The sequence below is a fragment of the Dromiciops gliroides genome, chromosome 2 (assembly GCF_019393635.1).
Source record: "Dromiciops gliroides isolate mDroGli1 chromosome 2, mDroGli1.pri, whole genome shotgun sequence".
Taxonomy (NCBI): domain Eukaryota; kingdom Metazoa; phylum Chordata; class Mammalia; order Microbiotheria; family Microbiotheriidae; genus Dromiciops; species Dromiciops gliroides.
In genome coordinates, this window is record NC_057862.1 from 285,877,853 (window position 1) to 285,897,482 (window position 19,630).

Genomic DNA, 19,630 nt, shown 5'->3' on the forward strand with positions numbered 1-19,630 from the left:
AAGAACCACAACACAAAACACAAATGATTTACAAACAGACCAAGAGGCAACAGGGACCCTAATACAGAATAAATCTAAGAGTTCCATGAAAAAAAAACTGGACGAAGCAAGCTGTTGTGAACAGTTTCAGCCATCCAGGTAATCTCTGCATGGCAGCTCAAACTTCAGGAGGTGTTCTGAACCATACAGACTCCGCCTCAGTCCAGGGCCACATTTGCCAGAAAGTTAAAGCACTCTTCCAATTCATGTAACCCTAATGCAGTAGAATTAGAAACTTATTCCATTACCAAAGTTAAATTTGTAAGCATAGCTTCATGTTCAAGTTACCCCACAAAAAAAATAGTAAGGGCAGCAGTTTTTCAGACCCACCAAAGAAAATTATCCCAGGTTCCTCTTCTGACTTTAATATGAGAAGAGGCAGTAGCATTTTTACTCTATAATCCAAATAGCCCAAGATAACATATGGGCTTAAGCAAATGGTAGTTAACATTAAAGATTTATAATCTCCTCCTTGGTATAGGAAGGGGAAATACCTTTGGGGCACAATAGGGTGCAAGGAGACCAGGGCTAGGGTTGACTGGTGAATGGATTTGGCAACTAATCTAGCAGCAAGGTCTACTCTGTGATTCCCTTGTACTATGGAGCTGGTAGCTTGGTGCCCTTGGCAGTACATAACAGAGATCTGACTGGGCAGATTTATGATAAAACCTAAAATGCATAACTATGTTTCCTAGTTACCATACTCCCTCTCATCAGAATGGGGAAGAATTTCACTTTCTTCTAAACCAAAAAAATGCCCAGTTAATTTAACCTTATCATAATACCATGTAAGCATTAGCAGGCAGATGACAAACCTGAATATTAATATACCTTGTTGTTTGGCATATCAAGTGACCACACATTTAAACTGAAAACAGTAAGATCTTACATACTTGCATTGTTCTCATTTCTTCTACTGACTACTTGCTCTGATTATAGAAATCTGCTATAAAAGAAAAAGCAGGGACATGATTATGAGGCCAGGATAAAACATCCTTAGCTCTGTTTGATTTCAGGTAAAAGTTACAAGTGACCACCAGTCATACAGTACTAGCCAAATTCAGGGATAGCCAGGTGGGGAAACATTTTCTATTCAATAGAAACACAATGAGCCAAAAGGAGCCTACCTCAGATTGAGTCTGAAATTGTACTCTTGGCTTTTTTCCAGATACCTCCACCTGTACGCAGCACATTCCCTCTTGTGACATTGAGTCTTGTAATTCTTTTGGGACAACTCACAATCAATTTGACCCCTAATTCCATCCCACATCATTTGGTGACCTGTGTGACTTCAAGTCCCAGACTCAGTGGGGTGAGATCTCGTTAAGGTAAGTTTGGGATCTGCCTTTAACTCCTGCACCCAGGTTTTGGGAGTCCAGCCAGCTCACCAAAGCGAGTGGGGGTATTTCTCATTGGTCTGGGATCAAGCGATTTACCCTGAGGGGTTTCCTTTTTTTTTCCTGAAAAGGGAAAAAAGGAACTGCCCTGTTGGCAAGATCCAGCAGTTTGGGGGATACCCTGGATTTGGTTCTTTGCTGTTTTAATGGACACCCACATGGACACAGGTGTGGTGTCAATAACCTCCAGGAGGTTACAGATGGGTCAGGAAATTTTGACAAATTGGGAAAAGGGAGTAAGGAGAAAACTGGATGTAGCCAAAAAGAAACAAATGACTTTAAGAGAAAGGAGAATTAAGGGACAAATTGGAACAAGTCTGATAGCACTGACCTGGAAAAGAGAACAGGTGGTGTTTTATTGCAATACTGTCTGGCCACAGCAACCCCCTCATTCGGCTCTTGGGTTCCTCGGGATAAAGTATGCATTGTGTTTTTCTCCTCTGTTGCCTCAGAAACCTCAGTCACGTTGGGTGGGCCCCCAAGGTCTGAGGTAGGATTTTTCACAGGTACGGTCTTAGCCCAACCCACCTTAAAGGGACAGGGAGAGAAAACATTCTGCATGACCCCTCAGGTGTATACTTACAAATCTGGAGAAAAAAAGAGGGAAAAATTGGACTTATTTGCAAGAGAAAGATTTAAGGTAACAGACCTCCTGATTAGCCCCAGTGGGATGGTCAGGAAGAAGTAATATTTTATGGCTGTTTGTTTGCTTGTCTGTGTGCTGCTGCTAGCCTGCTTGTTGTCTCATGCATTTATGTCTGTCAAATGTTGTAATTGTGTTGTACAATCTGTGGGGAATTTTTGGCTGTACCCACCTAGCCTTTCAGAGCAATGGCCAGGCTCTAAAAGTAGGGGGAAGGGAAGTCTCTGACTTCTGAATATCTGTATAGGCATGTGTCTACTTAAGAGTTTTGAATTTGGAATTGGGATGTAACTTCTTTGCTAGGCATTAATAGCCTTAGATGAACATTGTAAAAGCTGGTTTGAAAATGCTGCTACTTTGAAATCTTTTGTAGTGGAATGGTTAAAAATCAGGAACTAGTTGTAATGTGTAAAAGTTTCAAAGTTAGTGAAACGTGATTGCACTGCTGCTTTCTTCCCCCCCCCCCCCTTCCTTCTCAGGTGCTGGCTGGCTGCTCAGCACTGGAGCGGAGTGGTAGGTGAGAGAGGGAATGTTTAGAAAAATCTTAAGAAACTGTCCAGAGTATTTTAAATAATTGATAAAAGCAAATAGAAAGAAAACTGTGCCATTTTGTACTGACCAAAGAATTTGGAATCTTGAAAAAAAAGGGGGGGGAGGAATATATTTAAGGTGCACTGCAACTTTAAGCGTTCACCTGCCATTTCAAGGTTTGTGAATTCTGGAAGAAACCAACGAGTAATTGAGTTTATTTGAAAACTAGAATACTGCCAAGTTTTAAAGTTATTTTTAAATTGATGTATATGTGTTAAAATTGTGTTAAAATTATTGGAAAAAAAAGCAATTGGTGGTTTTAACAAAAATAGGTACATTAGTTGTTTCCTCTAAGACAGAGGAAAGCATTGGAAACTGGTAAATCATTACACAGCAAAAAAAGACCTTCTAGACTTTTTAAAATTTGTAAACTTGCCAGAAAAGAGCTTGTTACAAGGAATGGTTTTGCTGAGGATTTATAAGGTTGCTTATTGTATAGAAGTAATTTCTAATGATTGATCTTTACACCAGGATAAAATTTAAACCTGAGAAGAAGAAAGGAAAAAGCAAGCAACATGTGTGTGTGTCCTGGTAAGTCTTTTTTTTTTTTTTTTTGCTCATTGCAATTTCATGAGAGTAGAGCTTTGCTATTTAAGATAAAATATTTTTGGGACAGTAATTTATATTGTTTTGAGTTTTGAATTCAGGTATAATTGTTTGGATGGTTAAGCCAGTAATCCAAGTATTGGAGAGATGCCTTTCCACATTTCTGGTTCTCTCCCTGTGGTCACCCACAGTATTGCAATAAAACTTGGAAAACTGAGTCACTGAGTCTTGTAATTCTTTTGGGACGACTCATGATCAATTTGACCCCTAATTCCATCCCACATCAAGAACTTGCCCTGATACTAGGAAATAACGGTGAGTTCTCAAAGACAAGCAGAACCAAAGTACAAAAAAGTTAAAGCTGGTACAAACCAGAAAAGCTTTTTGAGGTTATGTGCCTTTGAGACCTGTGGAAAAATATGGGCCCCCTCAAAAGCTGATTGAAGTTGTCTGGAGAACAACTAACTAATGTCCAGGAGGTGAATTTCAGCTGGAAGAAGGGTACTTACTAATGGCTCCTTTCCTTCCCCTTTCCCCAGCAATCAGGATCACATGAGGAGAGAGATCCAAGGCTGGTCATGTGGGGGAGGAGTTTAGAGGGCCACCCCTTTGACTATACTGCATTCCAATTGGCTAACATTTGGCACGGTGTCTTCGACAGAAGATTGTAACTGAGGAAAAAGGGAGGGGCCAGCCAGTTGAGAAAAAAGGGCTCCAGAGTCCCACACTTGCTGCCATTTTCATTAGGGAGCTGACCCATTTGCATGTGAATGTATAAATAAAGACCTTTGATACTTCTCCAACACTGAGTCCCAGAAATTTTTAAATGGGGTTTCTCATAATTTTGGAGCTTGGCGTGGGGCTAGTTTTATGATATTATGTTTTGAAAGGAACACTTTGCCAGGCCTCCAAGTACAATTCTCTCTGACAAGGAGGTCCTACTGAGCTCTTATCAGCAATCAGGTGAGAACTGGGCATGGAAGTATGGGTGGTTCCAATTAAGGGAAGGGACTCAAATTAAGGGAAGGAAAAGTCTCAAATGCAGATGGATTAAGTGAGCTCACCAAAAAAAAAAAATTATTTTTGGGGTAGGCAAAGGGTGCTGAAGGACCATGTAAGTCTATGCACATGGAACCCCACAGAAAGAAAGGGGCTGAGTGAATTCTTTTCTGGGGGTGGTCTTGGCAGTTTGGGGAAACTGAGGCAAACCCCAACTGTTGATAATGCCAGGCTGTTTGAGTTGGTGGGCAATGAAGGGGAAAGAGGAAGTTATAGAGAACCCCCAAACCCCATGTGGCCTCCTGGGACCCCTGGGAGACAAGCCCTTCCCAGTGGGTGGTAAGGGAAAAGAGTGGAACCCTGTTGGTGCTGACAGTGAAAAAGGAACGACGTAAAGTGTTTTGGGGTGAAGGAGTTTGAGTTGGGGGGGAATGCCGCAGTAATAATAAAGAGTGGCTTAGATAAATTCAACTCATCATCAAGTTGAATTTAGGGTGATGAATTATTGTTCACAGATACTTAGGAAGATCATCTAATGTGTAAAGGACTTGTGACCTGCAGTGTGGGGTGCCTTCAGTGAGGATGAAATAGATGTTTCACCTTGCAGTAACCAAGTATTATTAATTGACCAAATGCTCATCTTTTTAAAAAATCCCTCACATACTTAAATCATCAAAACACTTCTCAGAGAACTAATTAGATATTATTTAGCAAAGACTCCCTTTCTCTGGCAGATAGTACCAGAAGGGACTTTTTAATTAAAGCAAAATATATAGAAATTAGCAAGATAATTGTAAAAAGCATAACCAGCCAATTCTAAAAGAACAGGGACACAGAAACAGTTAACAGAGAAAATTTTTGTAATGCTAATGATTTGAACCACTCCATCTTTTAAAAATGCATTTTATTGCTATCTTTTGTTTTCATTATCACCTACATTTCCTACTGTACTGATCCTGCCAGAAAGTCATTCCTTTATTCAAGAAAACAAAGAAGAAAAAAAATAGTTCAGCAAAGACATTGAAAAAGTCTGACCCAAGCAGCTAGGTGGCGCAGTGGATAGAGCACCGGCCCTGGAGTCAGGAGTATCTGAGTTCAAATCAGGCCTCAGACACTTAACACTTACTAGGCTGTGTGATCCTGGGCAAGTCACTTAAGCCCAATTGCCTCACTAAAAAAAAAAAAAAAGAAAGAAAGAAAGAAAGAAAAGAAAAAGTCTGACCTACATGCAGTGTTCCCCACCCATGGTGCCCCAGCTGTGCAAAGAGGGAAAGACGTGGTGTCTTCTCATATCTCACAGTATTCAGTTTTTGTTTTGTGGTTATTTCTTTTCATTTACATAGCTGTATTTATTGTTTCCCTAGTTCTACTAACTTCACTTTGCATTGGTTCATATGTCTCTCCAGCCTTCTCTGTAAGTTAGTCAGTAGTTATCAAGCACTGTGCTAAGTATTGACAATATAGAAAGACAAAAGATAGTCCCTGATCTCAAGAAGTTCATAGTCTAAATGGGGAGAAAATATGCAAACATCTAGATACAGTTCTTGCTTTATGTAAATGGCCCCTTCTGCAGACCTCTACATAAAGCAATTTTTATATAATGCAAATGTTGCCCTGGACTTGGGGGAGAAAGGGAAGGAGGGAGAAAGGGGGGTACATGTGACCATGGAGGGAGAGCCCTACATCTGGCTGAGCCAGTCCAGGAGCCTGGCCAGAATGGAAATGGGGAATATGTAGAGTAGGGGAGGGGGTGACACAGGGACCCAGATAGGATGGGACATGGTGCCTGACATATGAGCAGGTGGGCTGAGTAAGCAAAGGGCTTCTTACTCAATGCCAGAGGTCTCAAGTCAAGCCCCCAAGTGGCAGTTTTTTCAGTGCATCCATTCTTCATCTTTCACTTGAAGAGGGTTTTTTTTTGAGGGGAGGAAAGGCCACAGATGGCTGAGCTGAGAGATCTGGGGGGGGGGGGGAGAGAGAGAGAGATAATAGTACTGAACATGTGTACTTCTTTCAGAATTTTTTATGAATTTACATAAAGCAAGAATTGCCTGTATGGACAAACAAACTATATCCAGGATAATTGGAAACAATCAATGGGGGAAAGCACTAGAATTAAGAGTAACCAGGATAGGCTTCCTGTAGAAGGTGGAATCTTATCTGGAACTAGAAGGAAGCCAGGAGGCAGAGATAAAGAGGGATTGCATTTCCAGCGTGGGGACAACCAGTGAAAATGCCCAGAGTCAAGAGATGGAATGTATTCATCATATTCATCTTTTCTTTCTGCACAGTAATATTCCATTACATTTATGTACTATAATCTGTTTAGCCATCGCCCAAAGTACTAGCATATACACACATGCTTTATTTCCAGTTCTTTGTTGCTGTGGAGGAGGTAACCTGTAAGTTTTGGGTAAACATCTTCTCCTCAGAAAAAGTAACCTTAGAAATCAAAGAAACAGAGCTACAGGCTTGTGTAAATAAAGACACACACACCCCCCCATCCCCCACCAAGCAAGCAAGGACAGGGATAAGCCTTACTGATTTCTATGTTGAAGGAAGACTCTACTAACTTAGAGATTTCCTGACCCATCAGGATATTCTGGAGGGATTCATTTAAGAGAAAACAAACCACTAGAACAAACTTGATCTTTGACAACTCCTGAGCCTCCAAGGTTAAGGTTCTAACCCCAAAGTTAACAGTCTACCGCATATCACCTGACCTCCTGTCCTTATTACTCAATGTCCCAAATAAATTGCTGAATAGCTTCACATGTTGTAAAACCCCATCTATGTATATCTCCCTTTTTCTAAGCACTGCTTCTGCAATCTGCAAGGTTCCATCAGCAGATGCTATTGAACTATTTATCTTTCGACCCTGCCTCTTGATTTATTGATCTCCAGTCAAATGGGCATAGGAGGGAGAAAGTAATCTCTTTGAGCATTTTAGGCCCTTTGGGTTGAAGAACTCCCCAACACTAACCATAGGGACCCTATGGTAAATATTTTGGTATAGATTTGGTGTGTATTTGCCTTTCTGTTTGTCATTGACCTGTTAGGTCAGGCCTAACAGTGGAATTTCTGGGCCAAAAGGTAGCAGACATTTTATAGTCTTAGAATAATTTCAACTTGCTTTCTTGAAAGGTCAGATGAATTCACAACTCCACAAATACTTTTCCAGATCCCTTCCAAAATGACTTCCTGTCTTTTGTCATCTTTGTCAATTTGCTGGGTGAGCTGAAACTTTACTTCTTTGTAACTTCCCACATTTTATGGGACTGGCTACATTTCCTTGTGCCCAAATTGCTAGAATAATTATTGTGATGCTAAGAGATTTATCTTTGTGGTTTGGTGTCAAAACTAAAATATATTCCTTATTGACTACGATTGCATCCAAATGACAGGGTGCTTTTTCTATTACCAGGTCAGCAGGATCATAGCCAAAAAGTGGTTTTATGTTATTTAATAGTTTAAGTTGTTGAACTTTACATTTTAATTCCTATCTGATCTTCATCACTGACAGATATGAAAAATGTGTAACTTTCAACTTAGGTTGTTTTCCCCTAATAGTGGGTTCTAGGCCTGTTAATGAAGTTCCTGCAGCTCAGGAAACACAATAGTCAGATTTGCCTAAACAGCTCTCATTTCAAAACCAAATATAAATAATTTCAAGATTATTAAGGCTTTCAAGTGCCACTCCTCCTTTCCTAGGGTGAGTGAATGGTAATTTAAGAAGGATCTTCATTTACAACTTTCCTTTTTTCTTTTAGCATTTTCTTTTATTCCTTTTGAACTTAAATACTAAAAGACCAAAATCAAAACCAAAACCAAAACCCATTTCATGTACACACAAAAAGAGGATTCAATATGAAACCATAAATCTCCATTTCAGTTACTTTTTAAAAACTATGTAATAAATACTACACATCATTTTTAAAGCTACCCAGCTTTTCTGTGCTTCCTGAGTTTTCTTTTGTTCTCTGTTATGTACTTTTAATTTTTTTCTTCCCATCCTGTACTAGAGAAGGCCACCCATTACACAGATGTGTGTGTGTGTTCATGTGTGTAAAACCTTAGTACACATGCTTCTATTTATCAGTTCTTTCTCTGGAGGTGGATAGCATATTTCTTCATAGGTCCTTTGTAGATGATTTGAGTATTTATAAGACTCAAAATAACTTAGTCGTTGACATTTGTTCTTCAAACATTGCTATTACTGTACACTAAGATCTCTTGGTTCTGCTTCATTATTTCATGCAAGTTTACAACTTTCCTTTGAAGAAACTAAGGGCTGCTTTAAAATTCTTCATCTTCCTAGCCCCAATCACCTGAGCAAATACACTGGAACATCTGCCCGGGCAGTTGTTTGCCCTTCCTTCTGGAAGGGAACCAATGACGTCAAGAGGGTGATGTCTTCTCTTGGGCATTAATTGGATTTAAGAGAGGCAGAGTTTCGCAAAGTCGTCACAACCTCGCTCTCTCCTGAAGTCACCAAAGTCCAGTGGCAAGAGATGGACCAGGATGCAGCGGATGACCTTGGCCTTTTAAAATTAAGGTCTTTCCCAGCCCTGAGTTTGTCTAAGGCAACGCCCATTCAGTGACTAAGGGCTGAACATCCGAGGGCCAGTGCTGAATACTGTATTCAAGAGAGGGAAGTTTCTGAGTTTATTTTCTTTCTTGATTTTATTTACACTTATTTTTACATCACCTCCATTTCCGTAAACTGTATCCTCTAACTACCCGGCAAGCCATCCCTTGCTACAAAGAAAAAAGAAAGAAGGGAAAAGGGAAAAAAAGGAAAAGTTCAACAAAACTAACGTTGCAAGTGAACCTGACAGCACTCTTATAGTTCTGAGCCACGCTCAAAAAGCCCCTTCTCTCCAAAGGGTTTCAGAAAATCTTCCCTTTAGACAGCAGACGCCTGCAGGTTGTCCCTTTAACTGGACCTTCCCCTCAGACTGGGAGCACCACGAGGCCCGCGCTTTCCCCCTACCCTTTCTAGGACCAGCCAATCGCAGCCACTGTTCTGCAGGGGCTCGCCCTAGACTTGGACAAGGAGGCCCCGCCGGAGGCCTCTGCGCACCGCTCGCCTGGGCCTTAGGAGAAAGGCTTCAGTGCTCCGGGGAGGGGCGGGGAAAGTGCCTTGGGAACAGCAGGATCCAGAAGATCCCGAGCCAAGGAGCTGGAAGCCCCGGCCTTGATCGCGGCTGAAGGAAGCCAACGGTTAGTGGCCCCGCCCCCGGCCCGCCCCCGGCCTCGGCGCCCCGCTCCTCCTCCGTTCTGCCCTGCTTTCCCCTCCCCTGCTAGTTAAGGCCGGTGCGAGTCGGGCCCGGGGCGCTTAGTCTATCGGGTCGCGGAGTGAGCCCGGCCGCCCTCCCGCCCTCCGCGCACGCGCCCTCAGGCGGCTCCTCGGCTCGCGCGTCCCCTCTCTGCCCGGGGCCGCCTTCATTCGCCCCGGCGCCGCCCGCGACATGCGGGACTACGACGAGGTGACAGCCTTCCTGGGCGAGTGGGGACCCTTCCAGCGCCTCATCTTCTTCCTGCTCAGCGCCAGCATCATCCCCAACGGCTTCAATGGCATCTCCGTGGTGTTCCTGGCAGGGGTCCCCGAGCACCACTGCCTGGTGCCCGCCTCGGCGAACCTGAGCAGCGAGTGGCGCAACCACAGTATCCCGCTGCAGCTGCAGGATGGCCGCGAGGTGCCCGGAAAGTGCCGGCGCTACCAGCTCGCGGCGCTGACCAATTTCTCGGCCCAGGGACTGGTGCCCGGGAGGGACGTGAATCTGAGTCAGGTGGCGCTGGAGCCCTGTCTGGATGGCTGGGAGTACAGCCAGGACACGTACCTGTCCACCATCGTCACCGAGGTGAGTACCCAGGCTGGGGCTGGGGCCGGGGCCACGCGGGGCGCTGGGGACAATGCCGGGCGTGGGGCAGCCCCTTGCAAGTGTCTATAGGGTAGACAGGCGTGCTTCCTTTAACCGTCCTCGCGCCGACGTGCAGGTAGTGCTTTTTGTTAGTGACCATCATTCATCCAGCCCCTGCCCCTTTGCCTGTAATAAAGCATCATTGAAGGAGATGAGTCCACAAGAAGTACAACCTCTAACTTTTCACTGCCACCTGCTTGCTTAGGGCGTCTTCACTGATGACTCTTGAAAGCTTTATGACTTTCAGCCTCTCCCACAGTGCACTTTTCCACACACACTTAAAGCGGAGTCTCAAAAAAAATATACAGAATTAAATAACATCACAGACTTTTTCTGCTTTGGATTCTTTCGTTCCTTAGAAAAGAGGCAGCCCAGATAGCCACCTATCCCCTGCTCTACACTGGCTTACTTTATATCAGGAAGGAATAGAACATTCCTAGAAGGTTAGAACTAAAAGGACTCTTAGATTGCTAGAATAAATGTTGTGATGCTAAGAGATATCTTAAACGTGTTTCTCATTTTGCAGATGGGGACACTGAGGCTTATAGAGAGGAAATAACTTGTTCATGGTTACATAGTAGCAGAGTCAGATATAAAAAGGTGTCTTGTGTCACTAACCTTTCCTCTTATAAGATGTCAAGACATGGTAAATTTTCAGTAACTTGCTGATAACGTGAAAAGAAAAAGCATGTCTTTAGCAAAGTGCTCCTCCTCTCTAACATACAGAGGCACCCTCATCTCCCCAGAACAATTTTTTTCCCATGTCATTTGGTTTAAGAGATTGACTGCATTTTTATCGAAGAACTTTACATAAATGGGATGGGAAGCCATGGCATGTTTCTGTTTACTTGCAACTAATAACCACATTTTAAATGAAAACAAATCAATCTGCTCCTAATAATCCATTCTTGGTTCCCAAACTACCTAGATGGTATGTATAAATGAAGTTTTTGCATGTTTCAAGTTGAAGATGGTTTCATGGGTCTCAACTGAGAAAATGCGGTAGACTTTGGCAGTTGTTCATATGATGGTGGAAAAGTTTAGTTTTATTCTTCATTCAAATTAATATATCAATCAATGTTCACAGAGGGCAAATGGAAAATGGAGAAAGTTCTGGGGTTAGACTAGGTGACCTCGAAGGTGTCTTCCAGTTTTAGCCTTTGTTTTAAGAGGGTGGTCCAGTGGAAAGAACATTGGATTTGGAGACAGAGGACCTGTGTTTAAATCCTGGCTTTGCTACTTACTACCCATGTCACCTTGGGCAAGTCCCTTGATTTCTTAGAACCTGTTTCCATCTCTCTCTCTTTTTATAAAGGAGGGTGTTATGAGCAAATTATTATTATTTTTTAAAACCTTCCAGTTTTAAATCCTGCATAGGAGTAGGATAGTATGATGGAAAGACCATTAGAAATTGGAATCAAGAAACCTTGGTTTTGAATCTCGAGAAGGTGTGTTCAGAATTTTGCTACATTAGTGGTTTGAAAATTTGAGTCATGCGTGCATAAACACCCATCCCAACTTTAGTACATGAGAAAACAAAGGGGCTAGAAGGATTGTGAGCATCATAAGACCCAAAGAAATACATGGAATAGTAAGGCCCCCATTCTGTGGAGCCTGGGAGATTTCAGGGCTGTGGCCTACAACTGTTTTTTCTTCTTCCTGAATTGACTCTGCTTACTGATGACTAATCAGACTTTAACTTGGAGACAGGGAAGGGCTGGTTATTCCTACTGTGGATTTGTTATCTTTCTCTTTATAGGAATACAGTGTAACTTACTTTCTCCATGTCTGCTTTCAGGGTTGTTATGAAATTATATGTCTTTGTCTCCCACCCAGCTGTACTTAACAGTAAAGTTGGTGTGTGGTTTCCCTCTCCCTAGTAGTAAAGGCAAAATGGTTCAGTGGAAAGAATGGCAGACAATAGACCAGTTACTTAACCTTTCTAGCCTCAGTTTACTCATCTGTAAAAATAGGGATAATCATTATCTCACTGAAGTCTGAGGAGAGTACTTGAAATCTTAAAAGTATGGAATGGCCCCATTTTGCTTTTAACTGAATGGTACTTTTACAATTTGACAAAAGAATGGAAAAGGTTTTTGTTTTTATTGGTGAATGGTAGATCTGACAGGTGTCTCTTTACCAGAGATTTTGAACCCTAGGAGTTTCAGTTCTTTAATGGAATTTATTGTAATCCTCCTTGAGAATAACAACAAACTTTAAAAACCAGCCTGGGGACCATAAAACTGAACTGAAAGGTTCTTTTAAAAGTAGGGTTTGGAGCTGTTTATAAGTGGAAAGAGTTGTCTTTTGTCAACCGGAATTTGGTGCTTACTAGGTGCTAAGGCTTTGTGCTTACCATTATAAGTAGTTACTGTAGATACCCTACTTAGCGACTTAAACTTCCCTAGGTAGGAAGATTAGACTGGATAACCCTATCTCTCCCTTCCTTGATCTGGAATTCTCTCTCTCTTACTCTGATGCTTTTTAGCTTCTTTCACCATACAAGGCATTTTGCATTTTTTCCCATCTTTTAAAAATACCTTTCTCCTCATTTTGCTTCACTCATTTCTGCTTTGTTGTGCTTCCCTAAGGGCTCGGAGACTTTACTAGGCTTACGGATGCTGGTTTGGTAGGTTGTTGTCATTCAGTCAATGGTAGAGTAATTAGCAGCAGCATGCTTCTAGCCTCACCTTTTTACACACAAGTGATTTGTGCTTCCTTAGGAATGGCGCAAGAGCTGTGTGCCCTTTCCCCTACTTTCAGGCTGTCATAAGTTAGCTAGGAAGCAAGTCTAGCCCTACCTAAGTTTGCTTGAGGACCTCTAGTCCTAGGCTTCTTGTATTTCTTTGTTCACTTTGAGGAACTGTCACTATTGGGCAACTTGTCCCTAATCCAACTAATAATGCTTTATTTTTTCCGACCCATTTTCTTTCCAAGCTCTTGGCTTAAGATAAACTGTACCTTCATCAGAAGTTATGCAGCTAGGTGGTGCAGTGGATAAAGCACAGGAGGACCTGAGTTCAAATCCAGCCTCAGACACTTGGCATTTACTAGCTGTGTGACCCTGGGCAAGTCACTTAACCCCCATTGCCCCGCAAAATATATATATATATATATATATATATATATATAGTTAACCTGGAAATTAAGGAAACAATATAGGAGAAATAAGGTCTTTAATTGGGGCAGAGGGGGCTCATGGTATCACAAAGCTCGGAAGCTAGGAATACCCAAAGATGGGAACAGAGGACAGGGTTTTTAATGGGGTAACAGAACAAAAAGGGAACCAAAGGATTGCTCCAGAGTGACATATAGCTAATTAATGTACATGAACCTTTGACCAAAGAAATAATAGAACTGTTCCTAAGTTAAGTATAGGCGTTAATGACTCTGAATAGAAACTACTTAATGTACGTGGACCCTTTTTACATAATAACTTAAAGTCCAGAGAGTAAGGTGGGGAACATTGGGAGGGGATAAGTTGCTTGGGGGAAGGTCCATCAAGAGTCTGGAAATGACAAAGACAGTCAGCCCCAGGCAATTCACTTGCCTGGGAAAGAGGGGACTGGGTGGGGAATCAGTTCTCTGTAAATTTTGCAGTTCTCTCTCTCTCTCTCTCTCTCTCTCTCTCTCTCTCTCTCTCTCTCTCTCTCTCTCTCTCTCTATATATATATATATATATATATATATATATATATATATATTTAAAGAAGTTATGGTTTTGTTTGAGGATTGGCCTACAGCTGCCTTCCCTTTTCTTTCTGTGATCATCTCCCTTTTCCATTCACATGAGGAAGGGATCGGGGAGCACCAGAACAAAACAGACCTCAGAGCCTGCAATCATTACCAGATGTTTGTGAGATTATGGCCACTGATGTCCGAAAATGTAGGTGATAGTGATAATTGACATTTATATAGCACTTGAAAGCCTGGAAAATTCTGGAATTTGTATAGTGTTTTATGGTTTGCTGAGGGCTATACATATATCATTTGACTAATATATTGCTTTGACCAAGTTTGCTAAACTCAGTTTTCCCAGCTGGAGAATGAAAATAATCCTTCAGTACATCCTGATTGAGCAAATGCCATGTTCCAGGTATTATTAGGGATTTTTTAAAATGAAAATAAGTGAGGCCCTGTCCTCAAGGAGCTTGCCTTCTGATATGGTGGGAAATGGGGTACGGGTTGGGGTTGGGGTTCTTAGGAATTCCTCTTTAAAGAATTACACCCTCTTGCACACAAAACTTAGTTAGAACAAGGTGATAGTTTATTTAGGGCCAAGGGAAGGGAAGGGTGGGGGGAGGGAAACCATGAGAGAAATCCTTGGACTTTTCATGGGGAGATTTGGCATAAAGCACATGGCTCAGAGGTACCAAATCTCCTGGAACAGGAGACTGGAAGGTACTTTTATAGGGGACTGATGAGGGTGGCCCATCTGCCCGTGAAAAGTTCCTTTAGTGAGAGAGGACCATCCCCCACTGGTGGTAGCTGGGGGAATTGGGTGAGGAGTGGAGGACCATCCCCCACTGGTAGTGACTAGAGGAATTGGGTGAGGGGTGGCTACGGATCCCTCTTCAGGACACAAAGGCCGCAGCCACACCCAAACTTATCTCCCCAGGGTAAGGGAGACCAGAATGGAGGGTAGGAATCCCAAGCTAGCTCAGTCCGATTTGGTTCAGCTTATCTCTCTAGGCGTTATCTGTCCTCTGGTTTAGTTTCTCAAGGAGAAGATTCCTTGGTGTGCCCCAGAGAAATTCTGGGGTGCTCTGCACCCCATGACACTTCTATCAGGGCTGGGGTAGGAGATAAACCTAAAATATAAGTATCATGTTGAGTAAAATAAAATCAGAGTGATAGTAGACAGAGTCCTTGGAGTCAGCAGGACCTGGACCCACCTCTACGGTATTCTGGCTGTGTGACCCTGCACAGCTCCTCAGTGTTCTAGACAACCCTCTAAGACCAGAAGATACAGAAAAGGCTCCCACCTGAATTATTAGAAAAAGTTCCTCACCAAGAGTTCCCAAGAATAATGAAATCGCAGGTCTCTTGAAAAAAAAAAGTGATAGTAAAGTGTTAAAAGAGTTCACAGCGGAAGAACTGAAGACTTGCTGCCCTCTCAAGTACATCTGGCATCTGAGAAGGACTTGGAAAAGTCAGAGGATTTTGACAGTTAAAGGATGACAGAGAAAGTCATTACAAACAGAAAAGAAGGTGTAGATAAAGGCATAGGAGTTAAGAGGGGACAGGATCTGTCCAGTGATAAGTAAGGCAGACTACCTGAAAGAAGCAATATGTAAAGGGGAGTCCTGGAGGAGATTCAAGTAAATTGAGGCCAGCTCTGAAGGGCTGAATCCCAAATGAAGGAGCGTGATCTCCAAAACAATTCAATATCATGTTATTTGATCCCAAGTAGTGAAAAAATACTGACCCAAGGTTTAGGAGATCCAGGTTCTAAGGTTTGGCTCTACCATTAATTCTCTATGAGATTATGGATGAGTCACATCTCCTCTCTCCACCTCAGTTTTCCCATCTGTAAAATGCAAGAGCTGAACTAGATTGGGTATTTAGTGGCTTACCACTGAGTTATTATGTATGCCTATCATCATTTAGCCAAAATGAATTAACATGAATGTCTGAGTGTTGAATCATCTCATTAATGGGCAAACATTAGTAAATCATTAGCTTTAGAGATGAACAGAGCATTCATACTCCTTTTCTCTCCTCCCTTGAAGTGTGCCCCAACCTGAGCCTTCTTTCTTTCCACTTGTCTTTAGTCCATTTCCCATTCCCACCTCCCCTGCCCCCAACCTTGCTGCTGCCATATTTCCCTTTATCACTACCGTAGTTTTGTCCTATCTAGTGCCTAATTCCTGTAAGGCCTAGCCTAGTCTACTTTCCAAGGTAAAAATTAATATTTAAGCTCATTTTACTATTTACATTAATGGCAGAAGACAAGGGTCTTCTAGAGACAATGATTATTTGTTTTTACTACTAATATGATTTATCTAAATATAAAATAGTACAGATGAGGTCAGTATAAAATCTCTCTGGTACCACTAAAAATACATATATAAAAAACAACTTTTCAAAGAGTTCTATTTTAAGTGCATAAAAAAGGTCCCTGTCCTATGAAAGGGTGCCTCTCATTGAACCACATGAACAGATCCATTCTAGTTCCAACACTGTGCCCCAGTTCCCTCTGGGGACCCTTCCTGCTCTATTATGATTTAAGGATCTGATTGATGGGCCTAAGGAAAGTGAATTCCTCCTGCCTTTTGTAGTATTTAGGCAAGTAAAGGTAGATAGATTGTGGCTAGAGGAGTGTTGGGCTTAGCACATGCTATTGATTTGGACAGGGCTGTGGGCTCAATGCAGTAAGGACAAGTTAGTATTACACATAGGAAAGGCTTTTGTTCTAAGGCATCCCTGTGCCTTATAGCATCTCTAAGCTAGGCCACACATGGCACATGGAAAGAGAATGAAGAGCAACACAAAGGATGGGTCCTAGAGACTGCAGATCAAGAACCACGGATATAGGGCTGAAAGGAACCTTCGTCTAATCTACTCATTCTATAGATGAGGAAACTGAGGCCCAGCGAGAAGAAGGACTTGTCACACAGGTCCTAAGGAGCAGAGCTGGACCTTTAACTCATGTCTTTGGTCTATAAATCTAGCATTCTTTCCATTACATCAGGCTGCCCCTACTCTGTGTGGATGTATAGTGACCCTGGTGCATTTGTCAGGTGTGAATTCAGATTCATTAGAACATATATGGGATAAAGAAGCCTAAACTAGGAGTCAGGAGACTTTTGTTAACTTGCTGATAATAATAAATCTGTGCCATTGTCACAAAGGCAGTCTAACTGTAATGCACAAATCTCTTGAGTGGACCCCTACAGTAATTTGCATAGATGCCCTCTGACGTGTCCATGATTTTATACAAAGTAATGCACAGATAGGGAGGTGACTTTCCAAATCTAGTGGGACAATAGAGAACAATGGCATGGAACCAGTAGTTCCTAATAAAGATGGATTAATGACTTGTCCCATCTTATACACTTGCTCCTTTGCCTACTATATGCAGGCAGCAAATGGCCTCTTTGAAGTGTGAGTTTGGCCCAGGTCCATTGTTAGTGCCAGGATACATCCCAGGCTTAGGCTTCTTGTGCTCTTGCCTCTTAGCACTTGGAGTAGCAGGACAGAGTTGATTTATTTTAGGGTTAGAGAAAAATACCAATGAAGCAAGCCTGAGCACAAAACAGAACTGGAAAGTCAACATATCACCCAACTCAAAAATCCTATGATGCTCCATATATGTCAGCATATGCCTTTTAAGACAATATAAATCTCATTGGATGGTACATTTGTATTTTGGGAATTCCCTTCTTGCCAAAGATATCATAGTTTTAGTGGTTGCTAAATTATACCCATTCTGTAGGATTTCATTGTGCCCCTCACACAGGATGGTTTTTTTCTCTAAACATCCCAAAATGTGGGGTAGAGAGGCTTGGAGTATTGTCGTATCCTGAAACAGTTTATTTGCCTAAATTAGCCATGCCTTAACAAGTTCATTTTCTACTTGGGCCAAGGCACAAAAGTAGAAATATATAACAAAAATATTTTGTTTCTGCCTATCCCTGGGGAGATAGCTAGAGAACTGAGAGCGGAGCCTCCATCTGTCAAGGCCCAATGTCAAGGCCTTTGGGTCTTGGTCCTGGCCTCTCAGCCTTTAAAAGGTATACTGGAGATGGAGTCGAGATAGACATTATTCAGTCCAAGTATCTTTCCTGGTCATGCTGATCATAGCCCAGGTACTGAATCCAAAGGCAGAATAAGTAAACTGAGGTCTGGGACTGGGGTAAAATAGAGTGCACAGTTTTTACTGAGTACAAGTTTTGTCCTCTTGACTTCACTTCTTTCTTTTTCCTCCCTGGCACCTCCTTCCTTCTCATTCTCCTCTTTCATCCATCAATGCCTCACAATCTTCCTTTATAAATGATGAAAATGCCAATTATCTTTGTTACTTGGCAACTAATTAATATGCATGCATGCCTATGGACCTTTTTTCAAAGGCCCCAAACCAGTAATAATCAAATCCTCTTATAAGAAATGACTCTAAGCCACAAATACTTTAATATTCACCAGACAACTAGGCTGGGAGCCGGTCCAGTTCTTCCTTTGTCTCTAAGTCAGATCTAGGGTTTCCACACAGGGTGATGGAAATTCAAATCCACTTGGATGACAGTAGGAATAAGAGTAGGGAAGTTGGCAGTTCTTGAACCCTTTGTGGGAATGCTCTTGCAGTGGTGGAAGGGGTATTTGGACATAGAGAGTGGCATGGAAGGGAGATAAAGAGTTTTACCCTTTTGAGATTGCTAGGTTACCCATTGGATCAAGCATCAGACTTGGAGTCAAGAAGACCTGAGTTCAAAAGTGACCTCAGACACTCACTAGCTGTGCCTAGAGGGTGGACAAGTCTCTTAATCTTTTTGCCTCAGTTTCCTCAACTGTAAAATAACAGCATCTACCTCACAGGGTTTTTATGAGGATCAAATGAGATATTTTCAAAGCACTTAGTGCTTCTCTTATTGAAGGCACTATATAAATGTTAATTTCCTTCCCTTTCCCTCCCACCTATACCAGACATTCAAAACACAAGGTAAACTCACGATTTCTCCTTCTGGTTACCTTGTATTGATGAGAACATGGGCCTGAATGAACTACATGAGTATTGTATGTTCAAAAACAATAAATGAGGGGCATCTAGGTGGCGCAGTAGAGCACGGGCCCTGGATTCAGGAGGACCTGAGTTCAAATCCAGCTTCAGACACTTGACACTTACTAGCTGTGTGACCCTGGGCAAGTCACTTAACCCCAATTGCCTCACCAAAGGAAAAAAATTTAATAAAAATAAATGAACTATGTTTGTGTGAAGTCTGTATGGTTTTTTGTTTGTTTGGGTTTTTTTGGTGAGGCAATTGGGGCTAAGTGACTTGCCCAGGGTCACACAGCTTGTAAGTGTTAGGTGTCTGAGGTCACATTTGAACTCAGGTCCTCCTGACTCCAGGGCCAATGCTCTTTCCACTGTGCCACCTAGCTGCCCCTCTGTATGTTTTTTAAATACAATTTTATAATGGCACTCCATTACCTTAGATGGGGCATTTAAGAAAAGACCCATTTGGAAACTTCAGGGAGATAAGAGGATGAGAATCATTTGGAGTATCAGCTTCCATTAATCTCTATAATAGCAACTTTAGGAAAACCAGGAAGAAATAAAACTAGAAATATCAACAAGAAAAATAAGAGAGCTCACATTATAAACAAAATGGAAGACTAATTATTTTCTGCTTCTCCATTAGAGAAACAGAAACCTCTCCAGAATAGAAATTATGAAACAACAGATTAAAAAAAGAACTTTCAACCGTCTTTGTAATTTAGGACACTGAATCCAAAAGAAGGAAATAAAACCCATGAAGTGACATCTAGACTGG

General features: G+C 42.0%; 1 protein-coding gene across 1 annotated transcript in view; it reads left to right on the forward strand.

Moving 5' to 3' along the window:
* Positions 1 to 8,331: 8,331 nt before the first annotated feature.
* The window catches only part of SLC22A5 (solute carrier family 22 member 5), a 76,634-nt gene continuing 65,335 nt past the window's right edge, over positions 8,332 to 19,630 (forward strand). Inside the window, exon 1 of the mRNA XM_043987500.1 lies at positions 8,332 to 10,079. Coding sequence (XP_043843435.1) covers positions 9,687 to 10,079 — 393 coding nt within the window. The 5' untranslated portion in view covers positions 8,332 to 9,686. The remainder of the gene's footprint in view (positions 10,080 to 19,630) is intronic.